The 21,193-nt window shown below is 35.7% G+C and overlaps 1 protein-coding gene across 3 annotated transcripts in view; it reads right to left on the reverse strand.

Annotated features, from left to right (window-relative positions):
• The window catches only part of LOC114883340 (protein FRA10AC1), a 50,171-nt gene that overhangs the window by 13,141 nt on the left and 15,837 nt on the right, over positions 1 to 21,193 (reverse strand). For all 3 annotated transcript variants that reach the window (XM_029201043.1, XM_029201042.1, XM_029201044.1), the window contains 7 exons: positions 20,010 to 20,086; positions 18,846 to 18,929; positions 18,168 to 18,252; positions 5,951 to 5,996; positions 3,785 to 3,898; positions 2,636 to 2,678; positions 710 to 828 (listed from right to left, as the gene is read on the reverse strand). In XM_029201043.1, coding sequence (XP_029056876.1) covers positions 710 to 828; positions 2,636 to 2,678; positions 3,785 to 3,898; positions 5,951 to 5,996; positions 18,168 to 18,252; positions 18,846 to 18,929; positions 20,010 to 20,086 — 568 coding nt within the window. The remainder of the gene's footprint in view (positions 1 to 709; positions 829 to 2,635; positions 2,679 to 3,784; positions 3,899 to 5,950; positions 5,997 to 18,167; positions 18,253 to 18,845; positions 18,930 to 20,009; positions 20,087 to 21,193) is intronic.

Consider the following 21,193-nt stretch of genomic DNA (forward strand, 5'->3'; position numbering starts at 1 on the left):
TTTCAACTTCTGAAAAATCCTATGACTTACTAGGTAAGGTTATCATGACCATTTTACACATGAGAAAACTAAGGCTTAGCTTAAGGACTGCTGAGGAAGAAGTAGCAGTTGACTTGGATTTGAATGTAACAGTTATTTACTAATTGTATGTGCACAGCACCATGTTAGGTTCTGAGGACACATACATATCAACCTCTATCATTTCAAGAAGCTCATAAGCTAGTGAGAAAAATCACACAGACCATGATAATTGAAATCATAGTGTTACAATGTTAAACTGACTTATAGGTTATGTACTGATTTACAGTGTTCAAAGTGCCTTTCACATCCTTATTTGATTCTCCACAATAAGCACCAGCAGTATAGAGAGCAGGTATTCATATCACCACTATGTACACGAGGAAAGTGAAACTCAAGAAATTCAGTGACTTGCTCAAGGTAACAAGTCTGTAAGTAACAAATCCAGAAATTAGAATGCTGTTGCAATATTATACCATCTGCCAAAAATGAATCAAAACCAACCTTGTTATTGAAACTCCTGTAAGTTACTGTAAATTCATATCTAAATTCTCCAACCAGTTTCCTTTCAACTACTATAAAACAGAATTCTAAATGCATTTACTAATTAAATTCAACATTTGTGACATACGGCAGATTATACTTCATGTTCAGAAATATGAGTAAATATTCTATTTTAATTCCCTTTTACCTTTATCCTTTTTTTTAGAGGACTCTTCTACAGGAGATAATCTGGATTTTTTATGTGATGACTCTTCACAATCTTTTCTGGCTTTATCCTTTCTTTTTTTTGACTTGACTTCTTTTCTCCTTTATGTTGAATAATATAAAGTTAACTTTTTCAACTGAATTTTACAAAAAATAAATATCAATGGGTAAAAAAGTCAAATCAGTTAAAGTACTCATTTTTAAAATGTAGCTTACATAATAAGGAACCCTTAAATGAGTCTGTAAATATTTTAGGTTAGTGTATTAATTAAAACAATTCTGTAAGATTATGAAGCCTGAACACTCTGACACAAAGGATTATTTTTTATAAGTTCTGTGTACAAACCTTAGTAAATGTAAATCACAGCTTTTACTCATTTCTTTTCTATATTTTATCATTTAGCCATTCTAAAAAAATTACAAAATCAAATCTCATTTTCCTCCACATAATTCATATCTACCTACACTTTGAAAAAACACATACAAGAAGAAACCACTCTAACAGTTCTCAACCACCAGTAAATAGAAAATTCTACTCTTAAGAATAAAGGAATACAGCAAAGGTATAATAGAAAGAGGATGGAAAAGCTTACTGTTAACTCATATATCTACTTTAGACCACTTATCCTTTTACTGCTGTAGCTTTATCTCTTCTAGGCCAAGTTTACAAGGTTGTCAGTGCCATAGCTGGCAAACAACTGATTTTAATTGGTTAAGAAAAGAAACACGAAATAGGAAAAGGTGATAATGCTGAAACTGGGACTGGGAAAGAGGATGAAGAGACAACAGAGTGGATTACTTTCAAGAAATTTGCTTATCAGACCTTTCAAATTAAGATACACCAAATACTACAATACTGTTTAAGACAGTAATAACTTCTTGCCTCTTGTAAGAATAATTTCAATCTTGAAATGAAGCTCGAAACTCAAGGTCAAATAAAACTTTGTTATCTTCCAGTATCATTGATAGAGAGGGGAAATCAAGTAATCTAAAAACTTTGCTAATTTTAAGAATTTAAAATTTTTTATTTATTTTTAATAGCTAAAATACTAGATAAGGCTCATTTAGAACACAGCTGATTTTAAATTAATATACTAATATATACATTTTATAAAGTTGCAGAATCTTACTGTTAAGACTTTCAAGTGTTACTCAGGACATGAAACTTGACCACTACAATCATGCCAGGTTACACAGATTTTGTCTGAACATCTGCAACGCCAGGGACTTCATTATGCTTGACTTACCATACGTCAGACACTGTGTCAAGCGTTTTATATGCATTTTCATTTAATCCCCACAATAACCTTAGTATACTCATTTTTAGAGATAATAAAATTGAGTCTTACAGAGGTTACATAGCTTGCCCAAGAAGACTAGCAAGTGGATTAGCTGAGAGGAATACATAGGAAAGCCTACTATCTATACATACTGCACAATGCAGAACAATGATACTCCTTCCCCATTCAGTATGGCAGACACAGTCTAGCTCATTCAATAGGAGCCTGACTTTAACATCTAAAATGAGTATAGAGGTATAATCCTTTGTAAGAATGACAAACTCTAATTAAAACAATGCTTGAATGAGACATAGGAATCACTTTATGAAGACCTGCTTTACAATATAGTTTCTAAGAATATTACAGTATCTGAACACTGATTCCAAACCAAAAATTCTAGCATCTATCTACCACCCTGCACAGGCCTTCACATTTAAAACTGCTTGACTAGAGTTAGGCATGACGAACTTCCAGTTCCCTGGTTTATGTGGTCATATGGTAATGGCGGATTTTATATACAACCAACTAATTAAACCATCAACCACTCAAGTCTACTTTAGACATCCAGTGCAGGTGACTACGTCCAAGAGTACTAAAATTAACAACCACATTTTAAAAGATCATATTACCTGTGATGAAAATTTAATTTAAAGGAACATTCTTGGCATAATCCTAAAAAAAAAAAAAAAAAAGAGTAACAGCACAGAATTGCTAAATTTTAATAACTGCACTGCTACTTTACTTTTAATATCATAAATTGTCATTTTTCTTTACATTCCTTTACTGTAAGAGGGGAAACAAATAATCTGAAGAAAACAATCTGATTCTCTCCCACCTCAAAAAATGTATATATATAATAAAAATTGAATTAGAATGCTTGAGAAATTGAAAATATTCTGCCATTGCTTTAGAAAATGGTGCTGTCAAGTTATTCTAAAAGCAAACTGTTTCACAGGCAGAATTGTATCTCACATCAAAGACATCTAATAACAATAGTGTGGGTATAGTCATTTCCTCTGAAGTACTCTAAGAGTTTTGAAATGTAAAAGAACTTTCAAAAAAGTTCCTCTATTGTGGTCTCTTTTTTGCTTTAATCTCAGTTCACACTAGTTGACTCTTCCTCATAAGCACTTCCAGGAAGAACTCAGACACCAACCTTCATTGGTGTGTACCAAGTAGCATATGGGGAAATCCTTGATTTCTACCCGGAGTGGGCAAACACTCTAAGGGCACACGTATTTAGGAACCAGAGAAGGTTGTTAACATGAGGCAGAGAAGAAGCTGACACATAAAAGACTAGCTTAGGAGAAAAAAAAAGAATAAGCAACAGATCCTAAAACATGTATATTAAGAGAAACTTCTGTATTCTGGGTTATAATCCTAAGCTTTTAAGACTAATATCAAGAAAAATCTACCCTTCTAAAATTTTTTCTTTATTGACAGTCAATAAAGTCTACACCATAACAATATGGCTATCAGCTAATGCGAGATTTTATATTGCCTTTTCTGATACTTTGCATCTCACTCTGCACTGGTGACATTCTCAAATTAATGGAAAGAGGTCTTCACTTCACGAATTACTGGTTTACCTTTGGCATTAGAACTATTTCCCCTAATGTCACTCTTGCAACTTTCAGAAGCTCTGAGAAAAAAAGAGTTCCCAAGAAGATACATTAAAAATTTTTAATTGGATCTTAAATTAGCCTATATATTTTAAAATCTAAATTACTAGATAAACTTTGAAGAAATCAATCATACCCCACCTAAAGTCAACTTACTTAATTTAACAAGCGCATTTCTCTTTTCACCATGCTCAATATAACCAAAATTAACTTCCCAACTCTTTAAGCCTTCTTTTTTATCACAACATTTATTTCCACAGCAAAACTGGCCTGCAAATAAAGGAAGGAATATTAGCTATGATGGTTGGTGACAATATTTATCTATACAATCTGGTATTACCTCTGAAATTTACTCAACATACATACATAACATACATGACATACATATATAAATTCCTAGCTTTATAAAATAATCATTAAAAAACTGACCACAATAATTGTGGTATGTTCAACAATCAAATCAAATTGCTGAATGAACTGTTTAAAAAAAAAAAACAGTTCCAAAATTCTTTACCTGATAGATAGTTGACTACCTATCAAGTTGACTGTTTATATTAAGATACAGAGTTTTAGTGACTCCGTGTAAGGGAATCTTACACTTTGGAAGATGGAAGTACTAGAAAAGTGTACTCACTAATACCCTAAAAGAATAAGTATATTTTCCAAAGTACATGCACTTACAACTGGGACAATCTTTTTCAATATTTAATAATATTAAAATTGATAAAAATTGAAAATTTTAATATGGCATTTAAGTACCAGCATAAAATGACATTTAAAACACATTTTAACTAGCATTTTGAGATTAAGTAGAATGGGTAATCAAACCTGATGCTCTAAATTTTAGAATCACTTGACACTAAAATCAATGCCTTATTATCATATCCATTGTATATTAAAACCTATGCAAAAAAGGACTAATACTGATGATCCAAGAGGGGAAAAAAAAAACAACTGCTCAACAATTATTAACTTCAACAGAAAAAGACAAGATCAAACTTATTTGCACAAACTAAAAAAAGCATTTATATCTCAATAATTTGCACCAACAGGAACTGCTTTTTTTTCATAAAAATGAAACTGTCAAAATGAATTTTGAAAATTACCAGTTCAAAGGCTGATAACTTTTCTAAATTGGCATTGTTTTACTCATTCCAAATAAATACTTCATTAAATCTGTATGTGTTTAGCAATGGCTCTATTGTTAAAAAAGCACCAAGATTCAGTCACAGCAAATAGCTTTCTTTCCCCTTCTCAATTAAAACTTTTTTCAATTACATGAATTTAGAGAATGTCCATCAATTTTTTTTAAAGGCAGCATTACTTACTGTCACTTGAAAATTCCATTCAATAAAAGTATAAAATTTTAAAATTGTGATAGACATTTCAACAGTTCTCATTGTCTTAGGTAAAAGCACAAACTAAAATGTAATGCTAAGAAAAGTTTAAAATAGCTTTAAAATTATTCTTTTTCCTTCTCCTCTATAGTACCTTTAGGGCTGATCTTAATTTATGGAAGATGTATATGAGCCATACTGACAGCATAAATGTTTAATCATTTAAAAATGAAACTTTTATTTTCAAAGATTTTTAAAAGTTTTTAGTTTAAAATTATTTCCTTAATGTTCCTATGTAGTTTTCAGAAGCATTAACACTTAAAATGCAATCACCAATAAAGAGCTAATTTTATAGCGTGAGACAGTATAAAGATTAACACTTAAATGCAATCACCAATAATACAAAGCTAATTTTATAGCATGAGACAGTACAGAAATATTAAATTTTCAGAAAAATTTTATGAATAGATTACATTGCATAGAAAAAGCATTTACTGATTGTCTACCAAATGCTTGTTCTTTTTCTGTAAGACTAAATATTTGGGCTCAAACTCAGTGACTCCCTAAGAACTAGCCTGTCTGAAAATTATTAGGCTCAAAGTAATATTTAATTTCTATCTGCAAAATGTGGATTTGACTGGAATACAGTAATACCAACACATTATTCCAAAAATTAATAAAGAGAAAAATTCAAGTATTCATCTGTTGATAGTTTCCTTCCTAGGAAACTTTTAACTCTTTGAACATTTTCTACTTATCTGCAACTGAATATCCTAGAAGCAAAAATTCTAAACGTAAAAACCATTAAAGCATTATATTCTGAACTTTGTTAGCAATATATCATTAATACACCTTCTCTAATTTTACTTTGTATTTTGTAGATAATCACTTATTGTATACATTAGGAATAATCTTACCCAGTGACTTCAATAATATAACAAAATAACCTTATCCTATTAAAAACTAAAATAAAAAAAAGAATTACCTTTCCCTGAAATTACTTCTTTTTCTACTCGCCACCTAAATCCAAACTGACAAGAAAAAAAAAATACATTTATGCCAGAGTAAATTTAAACAATATTTAAATTGTAGATAAATCTTATCATGGAGCCAACAATTAACATAATGACACTTACTAATCTAAAAAGTAAACCTAACTCACCTCATGATAGTTTTTTCTCTCCTTATAGGATTCCAGGTACTTAAAAGTACATCTGAACAATTACCAACTTCTCTGTTAAGGAACAATCCTCTTTACTTTTTAAAAAAGTTTATTTATTCATTTTTGGCTGTGTTGGGTCTTCATTGCTGTGTGCGGGCTTTCTCTAGTTGCTGCGAGTGGGGCCTACTCTTCATTGCGGTGCACAGGCTTCTCATTGCAGTGGCTTCTCTTGTTGCAGAGCATAGGCTATAGGTGCATGGGCTTCAGTAGTTGTGGCGTGTGGGCTCAGTAGTTGTGGCACACAGGCTTAGCTGCTCCGTGGCATGTGGGATCTTCCTGGCCCAGGGCTTGAACCTGTGTCCCCTGCATTGGCAGGTGGATTCTTAACCACTGCGCCACCAGGGAAGTCCGATCCTCTTTACTTTTAGACTTCTTATTAAAAGTTATAGGTGCCAGGCACAAGATATGTAAATTAACAAAAAATATATACTGTTCTATGACACTGACAGAAAAAAAAGAAGTTCTAGTACAATAAAGAAGCAGTATACTATGAGAGTACAGTCTTTGGAGTCAGATTGTTTGGGTTTACGTCTTAGCTCCATCGCTTCACAGCTATGTAATACTGGACAAGTTATTTAATCTATTTGTGGCTCAGTTGCCTCATACAGAGATAACACGAGTACTACTGCTTTGGGTTAAGACGTTTAAATGGAATAATACATATAAAATACTTATAATAGTATCTGGTGTATAGTACACCAGGGGTTAGCAGATAATGGTCTACAGGCCTGCTGCCTATTTTTATAAATAAAGTTTTAATGGAACACAACCACAACCATTCATTTGTGTATAGCTCTTTTCCCACTACAACAGAATAGTAATGAACAGGAAAGAGCAATGGTACCAGTCTGGAGCCCTAAAGTGGAAAGCTGTTAAATTTCCCTCCAGATTCCTAAACGTAACTTTATAGTTGACCCTTGAAAATGGGGTTTAGGGGCACTGACCACTACGCAGTTGAAAATCTGAGCATAAATTTACACTTAGCCCTCCAAATCCAGGGTTCCACATCTGCAAACTGAACCAACACAGACTGTGTAGTACTATAGTACGTATTTAGTGAAAGAATCCACACAGTTCAAACCCATGTTGTTCAAGGGTCAACTGTTATTTGCTTTTTGGCTAAAAATGATACAGTGTTAAAATGTTTTCTCCACTATCTTATAAGACTCACATTCATATGCTAAATTACTATTTTAGTAAATAGTTTAGTTTTCTATTCAATTTACCATATAGTTAAAAGCTCAGCTCTAGAATCATGCTGACCCAATGCAAGCTCTATCATTTATTAACTAGCTGTGAGGTTGGGAAAGTTACTTAATTTCTCAGTCTATTTCCTTTCTATGAGTAAAATCCTAATCTCATAGGTTGTTGTAATTAAGAAAGATAATTCAGATGAAGCGTTCAATGCCTGGTTAACTTTGCTTATTTTTATTTTATTTTTTAATCATCTATTATTTGAATTAGGCAATTCTGTATTTTAAACACAAATAAGGGCTCGAAATATTTCAAAATATTCTAACTGAAAATAAAATAAAATCCCCCAGTCTAGGAAAAAAAGAAATAAAAAATTCAAAATAACTCTGTATTTAATTCTATTTTTAAGCCCATACATCTATGTGAGGATTGTTTGTCAACCAACAGATGTTGGAATGTCTACTGAAGCATAGTCAAATGTGTACAGCAACAGTTCCCAAACTTTTTCTTTCATTCATTAATCTATTCAACAAATAATTATTAAGCAACTACTTACTGGCTTGGCACTCTGCTGAGAGTATAAAGTGATTATTAAAATAAGTGTCTGTCACCAAGAAGGTTATAATCTTATGGCGGATAAGAAATGTAACAACTACAATATGTCCTACTAGTTAAAGACTGCATAGAGGTTTTGCCTCAATATGTTTTTCTATTCTTTCCTGACAAATACTCCTGTTGACACGTTGGATTAAACACTTGAATTACTCAGGGTGTGGTGCTTAGCCTCCTTTTCTTCTCACTCTACCCTCTAGAACAAGGAGGTCACACATGCAAGCAATAAGAGAAGTATCCTGACTTCCTGACAACACAAAGTTCCATGACCATCCACCTGGACTTTTATGGGAAAGGAAAACAAACTTGTAGTTCATTTAAGCCACTGTTATTTGGAACTGCTTGCTGGTCCCTGTAGCTGAATCTTACCCTAACTGATACAATGATCCAACCAAATTCTCAATGATGAAAGGGAAAAAGCAACAAAGAAGGAAATGGGGGTGTGAAACAAAGGCTGGAATTCACTAAAAATGCCCTAAGTATCTACTATATATATATTAGGCACTTAGCTAGGAGCTTGTTAATTAAAAATGAATAAAACACTGCCTTTGTGTAAGTAAAACTATGAGAAAATGCATAGTAGCAAGAAAGTCAACAGCATTACTCTTTCTCCAAAATACTATGCCAAAAAAAACAATCATTATCTTTGCCAAGAAGATCCCCCTGGTATGTGTGGAGCAAGATATGGGAAATCTCTCTACCTTTCCCTCAATTTTGCCGTGAACTTAAAACTGCTCTAAAAAACAGCCTTAAGAAAAAAGATGTCCCTCTCTCCATACTTCCTATTTCTCTAGGATCTATACTCAAAACCTGCAAGTCATATGTGATTTCTTACTTGCACTTACCCTGGTATCTAACTAACTCATCATGTTCTAATAGAAAAACACAACTTGTTTCAAGATTATGCACTTTATTTATTTAAATTATTTATTATTTATTTTTGGCTGCATGGGGTCTTTGCTGCTGCACGCGGGCTTCTCTAGTTGTGTCGAGTGGGGGCTACTCTTCGTTGCGGTGCGCGGGCTTCTCACTGCGGTGGCTTCTCTTGCTGCGGAACACGGCTCTAGGCGCGCGGGATTCAGTAGTTGTGGCTCATGGGTTCAGTAGCTCCGTGGCATGTGGGATCTTCCCGGACCAGGGATTGAACCCATGTCCCCTGCAATGGCAGGCGGATTCTAACCACTGCGCCACCAGGGAAGTCCCTATGCACTATAAAGTATGATTTCCAGTAATATACTGTGTTTTTATAAATGGGGAATACAGGGCTTCCCTGGTGGCGCAGTGGTTTAGAGTCCGCCTGCCGATGCAGGGGACACGGGTTCATGCCCCGGTTTGGGAAGATCCCACATGCTGCGGAGCGGCTGGGCCCGTGAGCCACGGCCGCTGAACCTGCGCGTCCGGAGCCTGTGCTCCGCAACGGGAGAGGCCACAACAGTGAGAGGCCCGCGTACCGCAAAAACAAAAATGAAAACAAAATAAATGGGGAATACAAATATTTAACTATTTATTTATATCCACTTTCTTCCCTCAACTATAGTTATTTTTTGAGGGCAGACACCATGCTTTAACCCACAGCACCCAGCCCAGTCCTCTATAAATACTGGAAGACAATCAACAAATGAACCAGGGTTGAAAAAGTGTTGTTATGTGCTCCTTGAAAGACTTATACTTCACCCTCAACTTGCAGTATAATACCTTCAAGTAACTCCAACTGCTGTGATGCTTTTTGGATTCAATATGGTCAATAACTATTAGAGATGAGAGCTAGTTTACAAGAAACTGAGGAAGTTTTGGGGATACACGAAGTGCTGGGGTTTGTAAACGGGGTTATAAAAATGCACACTACTACTATCTATAAGAATATTGTGAAGCAATCCACATGTTAAAGGCACTAGTGAAAAATTATTAAACCAATTATGGTTCTGAGATTTAACTATTAAAATGAAAAGAAATCCTTCAGATAAACAAATCTAAGATAGCTTTTTAGGGACTTCCCTGGTGGCGCAGTGGTTAAGAATCCGCCTGCTGATGCAAGGGACACAGGTTGGAGGCCTGGTCCAGGAAGATCCCACAGAGCAACTAAGCCCATGTGCACAACTACTGAGCCTGTGCTCTAGAGCCCGAGAGCCACAACTACTGAAGCCCACGCACCTAGAGCCTGTGCTCCGCAACATGAGAAGCCACTGCAAGGAGAAGCCCGCACACCGCAACAAAGAGTAGCTCCCACTCACCCCAACTAGAGAAAGCCTGTGAGCAGCAACGAAGACCCAACGCAGCCAAAAATAAATTAATTTTTTTTTAAAAAAACTTTTTAAATAGGTTGTCTTTAATACAATACAGATGTACACTATCCAAAGCATACAGATTTATGCAACATTCCTTCCCCTCCCATTTCAAACTGAGATCATTTGTTTCTGGGTCAATTTATCTATCAGTAGGTAAAAATGTGAAAAATGAGATAGGAACAAAAATCATCCTAGAGGAGGCGATCAAAATGGCAGAGAGACACGGAGCTCACCTCCTCCCACAAATACAACAAAAATACATCTACTCGTAGAACAATTCTCAGAGAATACCTACTGAAAGCTTGAAGATCCTATACAACCAGAGCTGAAAGAAAGATCCCCACATAACTGGGGAAGACAAAGAGAACAGGGAGAAGAAGAGGAATTGGGATGAGACCTACGCCCCTGGTAGGGAGCTGTGAAAAAGGAAAGGTCCCCTCACCCTGGGAACCTCCTTCACCAGCTGGGAGGTATGCTGGGACAGATAGGGAGCTTCAGAGGCTCGAGAGAAGAGCATGGGAGCTGGTCTGCAGCCCTGCAGGGTAAAGAAAGACCAGTATAGACAGTCGCCGCCATGTCGCTGCACTTCCTAGCCAGAGACACGTGCCTGAAGTGCACAGCACCTGGGTAGTGAAACTTGGGCTTCAGTGGACAGACTTGGGAAGAGGACTTGGCTCGGCTGCGTGGAGACAGCCTGAAGGGCCAGGAGTGTGGCTTGGGCCAAAACTGGGGGTGTGCACAGGACAGAGAGTGGTTCTGCCACAGCAGGCTCATTATCAGCATGCTTGCAATGGGGCATAGCTCCGGCCACTGCGGGTTTTGCCAACTCTGTGGGTGCACGCACGCGGAGGCAGGGCTGAAGTCTGAGCCAGTGACCGGAGCTCCCACAGTGCGCACACCTTCAGGAGGTTTTCCATCAGTGGCTTTGTAAGCATGCATACATGCCTAAGGGACCTCCAAGCCCATTACCAGTGCTCCCACAGAGGAACCAGCCACTGAAGGCAGGGCCAACAACACTGATCTTTGTGGGCGCATGCACCAGGTGGCAGGCAGCATCACAGTTGCATGTCCCAGTGGACAGCTCCTGGGGAAGAATACACAGCAGCTCCTTTCCCAGAGAGAGTGCTCCAGTCCCACCTACCTCACACTGCAGCTTAGAACCTGACCTGGGTGGGGGCTTCTACTCCTACAACTGGGAAGCAGACCCTGCCCCTGACAGGGCTGTGACAACCACAGAGCAAAGAGGAGGCCCTACTCAACATCCAGTGCAGGCTCTGATCACAACACCACCAAACACACTGCCATCAAGGGGACAAGGGCCAACACACCTTGAGAAAAGATATGGCAAGAATCCTACCCAAAACAACCCTTGCACCAAGAATACTGGATTCCCACAGTCTACACAGGGTCGCTCTGACATAAAAACAGCCACAGTAGATAACTGTTTCTCCTAAATTCATAGAGTCAAAGAAATATAAGTAAAATGAAAAAACAAAGGAACAATTTCCAATTAAAAGAACAAGAGAAATCCCCTGAAAGAACAATGAAACAGACTTCTCCAGTCTACCCGACCCCAAGCTCAAAAAGGAGGTAATAAAAATGCTGAAGGAATTAAGAAAGACTATTGATAGAAATGCAGATCACCATAACAAGGAACTAGAAACTATAAAGAGGAGCCAATCAAAATTAGACAACCCAACTGCCAAGATGAAAACCAAGCTAAAGGAAATAAATAGCAAACTAAATAAGGTAGAAGAATGAATAAGTGATCTGGAAGACAGAATAATGGAAATCACCCAATCAGAACAGCAGACAGAAAGACAAATGAAAGAAAAAAATGAAAGCAACATATGAGATTATGGGATAATATAAAGCATGCCAATCTATGCATAAAAGGAATCCCAGAAGAAGAAAGAGGAAAGGGAATCAAAAATTTATTCAAAGGAATTATGGCTGAAAACTTCCCAAACCTAAGGAAGGAAACAGATATCCAGATACAGGAAGCACAGAGGGTCCCAAACAGACCTACTCCAAGATATCATAATGAAAATGGCAAAAGTTAGAGAGGATTCTAAAGGCAGCAAGATAAAAACAAAGAGTCAGTTACAAGGGAACCACCATAAGGGTATCAGTTGATTTCTCTACAGAAACTGTGCATGCCAGAAGGGAGTGGCAAGATACATTTAAAGTCCTGAAAGGGAAAAACCTGCAACCTATGATACCCTACTCAGCAAGATTATCATTAAGCATGGAAGGAGAGAGAAAGAATTTCTCAAAGAAAAAAATAAAAGAATACAGCAACACTAAACCTACTCTAAAAGAAATACTGAAAGGTGTTCTCTAAATAGAAAAGAAGCAGGAATCTATAAGAAATGGAAAATCACAATAGGAAAAGTAAACATATAAAAAGATTGAAGACTACTTAAATTAGGCAGTACATAGATTAAAGAAACAATCAAAAAATTCCGTGAAAGCGATTATAATCACAATGAACAGCAAAAAAATAAACATGAAGATGAGAAACAGGACATTGAAACTACAAAATGTGGAGGAGGGGAGTAAGAAAATGTAGATCTTTTAGAAAGTGTTTGAGCTGTTATGACCACCAGTCTAAAGCAAGTAGATAGAGTTATGGGTTAACATACTTGAAAATCAGGGTAAACACAAATCAAAAACATACAACAGATTCACAAAAACCAAAATGAAAGGAACTCAAGCATAATACAAAAGAAAACCATCAAAGCACAAAAGGAAAAACAAAAAGAAGAAAGGAACAAAGAATACAAAATCAACAGGAAAACAAGGTTTAAAATGGCAATAAATACACTTATCAATAATTACTTTAAGTGTCAATGGACTAAAAACATCAATCAAAGGACACAGAGTGGCAGATTGGATAATAAAACAAGAACCTATAATATTGCTGCCTACAGGAGACCCACTTTAGGGCTAAAGACACATATAGATTGAAAGTGAGGAGATGGAAAAAGATATTTCATGCAAATGGAAATGACAAGAAAGCGAGGGTAGCAATACTCATACCAGACTTTAAAACAAAGGCCATAGAGAAAGACGAAGAAGGACACTATATAATGACAAAAGGATCAATACAAGAAGAGGATATCACACTGGTTAACATATACACACACAATACAGGAGCACCTAGATACATGAAACAAATACTAACAGACATAAAGGGAGAAACTGATGGGAATACAATAATAGCAAGAGACTTTTAACACCTCACTCACATCAATGGACAGATCTTCCAGACAGAACAGCAATAAGGCAACAGAGATCCCAAATGACACAATAGAACAGTTAGACTTAATTGAAATCTACAGGATACTACATCCAAATAAAGCAGAAAACACATACTTTTCAAGCACACATGGAACATTCTTTAGGATAGACCACATACTAGGACACAAAACAAGGCTCAACAAATTTAAGAGGATAGAAATTATTTCAAGCATCTTTTCTGACCACAACCACATGAAACTAGAAATCAAAGAGAAACGAGGGAAAAAACTATTACATGGAGACTAAACAACATGCTACTAAAAACCAATGGGTCAACAATGAAATCAAAGAGGAAATAAAAAATATCTCGGGACAACAACAATGAAAACACAACCATACAAAATCTATGGGATGCAGCAAAAGCAGTCCTTAGAGGGAAGTTCATAGCGATACAGGCCTTCCTCAAAAAACAAGAAAACTCACAAATAAACAACCTAACCTACCACCTAAAAGAACTAGAAAAAGAAGAGCAAATAAAACCTGAAGTCATCAGAATGAAGGAAATAATAAAGATCAGAGAAGAAATAAATAAAATAAAGATTAAAAAACAACAGAAAAATCAATAATAGCAAGAGCTGGTTTTTTGAACAGATAAACAAAATGAACAAACTTCTGGCCAGGCTCACCGAGAAGAAAAGAGAGAGGACCCAAATAAATAAAATAAGAAATGAAAGGGAGAAATAATAACCGACACTACAGAAATACAAAAAACCATAAGATATTATGAACAGTTATATGCCAACAAAATGGACTACCTAGGAGAAATGGACAAGTTTCTAGAAATAGCCTGTAAAAACGGAATCAAGAAGAAACAGATGATTTGAACAGATCTATCACTAGAAGTGAAATAGAATCTGTAATTTAAAAAATTCCCTGCAAACAGAAGTCCAGGACTGGATGGCTTCATTGGGGAATTGCACCAAACATAGTGAGAAGAACTCATACTGATCCTTCTCAAACTCTCCCAAAAGACTGAAGAGGAGGGAACACTCCCAAAGCCATCCTATGAAGCCACCATCACCCTGACACCAAAACCAGACAAAGACACTAACAAAAAAGAAAATTACAGGACAATATCTTTGATGAATATAGATGCAAAAATCCTCAACAAATATTAGCAAACCGAATCCAACAACCCATAAAAAGGATTATACACCATAATTAAGTTGGGTTCATTCCAGGGTCACACGAATAGTTCAACATATGCAAATCAATCAATCTGATATATCACATCAACAAAAGACAAAAACCACATGATCATCTCAACAGATAAAAAGCATTTGGTACAATTCAATATCCATCCATGATTAAAATCTCTCACCAAAGTGGGTATAGAGGGAACATATCTCAACATAATAAAAGCCATTTGTGACAAACACATAGCCAACATAATACTAAATGGTGAAAAGCTGAAAGCCTTCCTGCTAAAATCTGGAACAAGACAAGGATGTCCACTCTCACCACTTCTACTCAACATAGTACTGGAAGTCCTAGCCACAGCAGTCAGATGAGAAAAATAAAAGGTATCCAAAATGGAAGGGAAAAGGTAAAATTGTCATTATGTGCAGATGACATGATACCCTATATAGAAAACCCTAAAGATTCTGCACAAAAACTACTAAAACTGATATATGAATTCAGCAAGGTAGCAGAATACAACATTAATATACAGAAATCTGTTGTATTTCTTCATACTAACAATGAAATATCAGAAAGAGAAAGTAAAATAAATTCCCATTTAAAATCGCATCCAAAAAAAAAGAAAAATATCTAGGAATAAACCTAATCAAGGAGGTGAAAGACTTATATGCTGAGAACTATAAAACACTGATAAAGGAAACAGAAGATGACTCAATGAAATTGGAGGATAGACCATGCTCTTGCACTGGAAGACTTAATATAGTTAAAATGGCCATACCACCCAAAGCAATCTACAGATTAATGTGATCCATATCAAATAACCCATGACATTTTTCACAGAATTAGAATAAATAATCCTTAAATTTATATGTAATCACAAAAGACCCAGAATTGCTAAAGTAATCCTGAGGAAAAAGGACAAAGCTGGAGGCATAACCCTTCCAGACTTCAGACAATACTATAAAGCCACAGCAATCAAAACTGCATGGTTCTGGCACAAAACAGACATACAGATCAATGGAATAGAATAGAGCGCCCAGAGATAAACCCACACACTACGGTCAATTAATCTTCGACAAAGGAGGCAAAAATATACAATGGAGAAAAGACAGTCTCTTTAACAAGTGGTATTGGGAAAACTGGGCAGCCACATGTAAATCAATGAAGTTAGAACACACTCTAACACCATACACAAAAATAAACTAAAAATGGCTTAAAGACTTTAATATAAGACACGACACCATAAAACTCCTTGAAGAGAACATAGGCAAAATGTTCTCTGACATAAATCATAGCAATATTTTCTTAGGTCAGTCTCACAAGGCAAAAGAAATAAAAGCAAAAATAAACAAATGGGACCTAATTAAACATAAAAGCTTTTGCATAGCAAAAGAAGCCATAAACAAAACGAAAAGACAACCTATGGAATGGGAGAAAATATTTGCAAATGATGAGACCAACAAGGGCTTAATTTCCAAGATATACAAACAGCTCACACAGCTCAATATAAAAAAACCCAAAAAACTCAATCAAAAAATGGGCAGAAGACCTAAATAGACGTTTCTCTAAAGTAGACATCCGGATGGCCAACAAGCATATGAAAAGATGCTCAACACTGCTAGTTATTAGAGAAATGCAAATCAAAACTACAATGAGGTATCACCTCACACCAGTCAGAATGGCTATTATCAAAAAGTATACAAATAATAAATGCTGGAGAGGTTGTGGAGAAAAGGGAACCCTCCTACACTGTTGTTGGGAATGTAAATTGGTGCAGTCACTGTGGAAAAACAGCATGGAGTATGGAGGTTCCTTAAAAAACTAAAAATAAAGTTACTATATGATCCAGCAATCCCACTGCTGGGCATGTATCTGGAAAAGACGAAAACTCTAATTCAAAAAGATACACACACCCCAACGTTCATAGCAGCACTATTTACAATAGCCAAGACATGGAAGCAACCTAAGTGTCCATCGACAGATGAATGGATAAAAAAGATGTGGTATATATATACAATGGACTATTATTTAGCCATAAAAAAGAATGAAATAATGCCATTTGTAGCAACATGGATGGACCCAGAAATGATCATACTAAGTAAAACAGACAGAGAAAGACAAGTATATGATATCACTTATAGGTGGATATCTAAAAATAGTACAAATGAACTTATTTATAAAACAGAAACAGACTCACAGACACAGAAAACAAAAGTATGGTTACCAAAGGGGAATATGGGGGGAGGGATAAATTATGAGTATGAGATTACAAACACACACTACCATATATAATATGAACAACAAGGATTTACTGGATAGCACAGGGAACTATATTTAATATCTTGTAATAACCTATGATGGAAAAGCATCGAGAAAAAGGAAAAAATATATATAACCAAATCACTTTGCTATACACCTGAAACACAACATTGTAAATCAACTCTACTTCTATTTTTTAAAAATCACTTTAACATTAACTAAAATAGGACTTCCCTGGTGGCGCAGTGGTTAAGAATCCGCCTGCCAATGCAGGGGACATGGGTTCAATACCTAGTCCAGGAAGATGCCACATGCTGTGGAGCAACTAAGCCCGTGCACCACAACTACCGAGCCTGCGCTCTACAGCCCGTGCGCCACAACTACTGAGCCCACATGCCACAACTACTGAAGCCCGCGCGCCCTAGAGCTTGCGCACCACAACTACTGAGCCCACACACCGTAACTACTGAAGCCCATGTGCTCTAGGGCCCATGTGCCACAACTACTGAGCCTGCGTGCTGCAAATACTGAAGGCCGTGCACCTAGAGCCCATGCTCTGCGACAAGAGAAGCCACCACAATGAGAGGCCTGTGCACTGCAACGAAGAGTAGCCCCCACTTGCCACAACTAGAGAAAGCCTGCAGGCAGCAACGAAGACCCAATGCAGCCAAAAATAAATAAAATTAATTAAAAAAAAAATTAAAGTAAGATGTAAAGCGGGAAGGGAAATTTGCCATTACTAATTGGCACTGATAAGAGCTATTTTTACTAGAATAGATATTTACATAACAGAAGATGTGCATCTGCCTCTTTATATGGTAATCCATTTGAAAAAAAAGCCTATCAATTTCAAACATCATTTGTGAAAGAAGACATCATTCAAAGTGTCAAATCATAATCACTAGAGGCTCTGGATTAGAGTCAGGATAAAACAAGATTCAGTAGCCACCTGTGTTTCATTTTAGACTTTTCATATCTCAGCTCACAAAGAGTCACCCTTGACTTCAGGGCCCTTTGTAAATTCCACAGCTATCGAGGTTAAATGGTCCAATTGATACTTCATAGATGGAGGACAACTTAGAATTGAATTAGCATCTTAAAAGAATAATACAGGGCACAATAGTATATTAACCAGTAATACTATACGTGAATAAGAACCTTCTTCTATAAATATCTGGAAGGCATACCTTATTTTCTTTGTATCTGGTGAGATCTGCTACGCAGTATTCCTTGAATAATTTATCATAGTATTTCTTTGCAAGTCTCTTCTCCCTAGATTCATTAAAAAATATATAAATCTTACATATTTAGAAATTCAACCATTGTTTGCTACTTGGAGGCAATGTCAAATAAATAACACATATGATATAAACATTAATGTTTTAAAAGAGGTCATTACTTACATGTGCATAGAATATCTGAATATTAACTATTAATAGTGGGTCTCTAGGGAGGGAAGCTGGAAGACTAATAGTCAAAGATGAGAAGGAGACTGACTCTTCACTTTTTACTCTCTGTAATGTTTGAATTTTTAAAACCATTTTCAGGTTTTACGTTTTCCCAAAATATTTTTAAAATTTAAAAAGAAGCGTACTACTAGACAACAAATAATACTGTAAAAATTTTATAAATTATTTTTTAAAGACAAAGTCAAGCAATAAGAAGTCAGTTAAAATTGTTAAAAATTACCAAAAGAATCGAACCAGATTCAATAATCTGAGGCACGGTTTTATGTTCTCGATTCAGAACTGTTCCATGCAGGGGCCAAATGCTTTGGACAGGTGACAAAACAAGAAAACACTCAGGGAGCAGGAGAGATAGGATTATAGCATTTGATGCATTATGTCTCACACGGGTACAATTACCAATTCATGTCCATTTCATCCTCCTCATTCCATAGGAATCTGTGATTTTCTCGTATAATATCCATGTCTATCTTGTCATTTTCCCTGAAATAAAACAATTTTAAATTCAATATGAAAACAAAATTAGTCAAACTTAAGTTAAACAGTGTGTGAGATTTTTGAGCACCTGAGTAAAAATAAGATACACAAAGATAGTTTTATATGTACATATGTATGTATATTTATAAAAAGTATTTCAGTATTTTCAAAAGGCAGTTATAAAGAGTGCTGCTACAGAAACAAATGGATAAGGAATCCACCCATCTCTAGAGCTGGTTCAATTATATAAAGGGTGCTAAATTACCAAAACTAGGATGAGAAATCTGAATGAACACTAAATGGATAAGGAAGATGAATGAAAATAAGTTTCAGAATCTAAAATAAGTAACACCATCCTATTGTGATCTAATTTTAAAAATATATAAAAAATTTTTTCACACCTCATTTTACTACATCTTCCTAGGAAGACTGAGTAAGGAAGAGAACTGAAGGAGATGATTTTTCAAGATGATAACAGACTGGGGACAGAACAAGGGATTGTTGAGAAATACAGGCTAAATTCAGGAGAGTTAAGTTTGGGGCTGATGAGCTGGTATAAAGTTTTTTAGGGCACTATCAACTCGGAAAATCGTTAAGTAAAGAGAAAAAAACCCACACAAAACCAAGAGGCTCTGACAGAAAAGCCTGAGATATAAGAAGGAATTTCATGTGTGGGAAATATTACAGTGAGGTCTCTTGTTTGTCCTATCTTTTAAAAAGCAATCCCAAAAAAAAAAAAAAAAAAAAAAAAGCAATCCCAAACCTGAGGTCTAAAGAGTTCATTATTTCAAAGATCCTTGTGGGGGAAAAAAAAAAAAAATCACTGCATAATCAGGCATGTGAGTATTCCTCACACAATCCTGTTATTGCCAGAATCAGCAGGCTGCCTGAGGCCTGTTGCCAGAGAAATAGGGTTCATGATGAGTTGCTTAGCTAGAAGCTTCGAATGGCCTCTCCACCTTATAACAACAAAACTGGAATGGAAAGCAGGAGAACATGACAGAATCAGAAGATATAGTAGCTGTGAGTCTTCAAAGATACCCATACCTACCTCCCATTATGTAAAATAAACTTTATGACACTTACCCCAATCGCCTGAAGTCTTCTTTTTTGCCACCATAGTATAAAATATAGTCATTTACAAACTTTGTATGCCTTTGATACTGAAATGCAAAAAATTAAGGATTTTATTTGTTCAGTAGTTGGGTGTCAATGACATATTAGTGAGTAGCGAAAAAAAAACATAGTATGAGTCTATTTAGTTTTTTAAAAATATACAAATATATACTATACATGCTTATAAATTAAAAAAAGGGTAAATATTAAACTGTTAAGAGTGAACACGGTACAGTAGAGGGGCTTTCACTTCCTACTGAATACTCTATATTGTTTTGAACATTTTCAAGCAATAACTCTCTGGAGAGAAGGACAGCTTCCTATATACAGCCTCACACCACCACTCATTTTATAGCTTCAAATTATAGTTTCCTATAACTATATATTATAGTTATTCCTATAACTATAAATTATAGTTTCCTATAACTATAACAAATTATAGTTTCCAAAATTAAAGGTGAGAATTTTTCTTCATTATAAAATATAATTTAGCTACATCAGCAACAATAAAGCCTCCAAAATAGAAGATGTAACTTTTATTATATTAAATCCTAACATGAGGCTTTCAAAAAGAAGTAAATATAAGAGATCACGTTATTTTTTATACTCTCTTTTAATATTCAATGAAGCTACAGTCATGTTTTCAGTGCAATACAACAAGACACATGAGCATTTTACTTGTTTTAAAAAGCTCCATGGTACTCTCTCTAGAGCTGAACACACACATAACAGAACTGACATAATATTGTCTGTGACTACAGCCTATTATATTAAAGACAAACAGTTATTTAATTGATCACAATGTGTTCCAGCAGAATAGCTAATCAAAACATAATTCTGAAACGAGCAAGAAAGCAATTAACATTTCAGAAAAGAAAAAAGAGAAAAGCCAGATACCCAGAGATCTGGATTCTAGCTCTTGGTCTACCACAAACTGGTCATGTGACACTGGCAAGTCACTTAAATCTTTCAAGAGCTCAAGTCAGCAAACTTTTCCTGTAAATAGTAAATATGCAGGCCATACGGTCTCTGTTAAAACTACTCGACTCTGCCACTTTAGCATGGAAGTAGGCACAGATAACACCTAAATGAATGAGCACAGCTGTGTTCCAATAAAACTTTTATTTACAAAAGCAGCTGGTAGGTGGGACTTT

The sequence above is a fragment of the Monodon monoceros genome, unplaced genomic scaffold (genome assembly GCF_005190385.1).
Source record: "Monodon monoceros isolate NGI ecotype Baffin Bay Population unplaced genomic scaffold, NGI_Narwhal_1 Super_Scaffold_4, whole genome shotgun sequence".
Lineage (NCBI taxonomy): Eukaryota > Metazoa > Chordata > Mammalia > Artiodactyla > Monodontidae > Monodon > Monodon monoceros.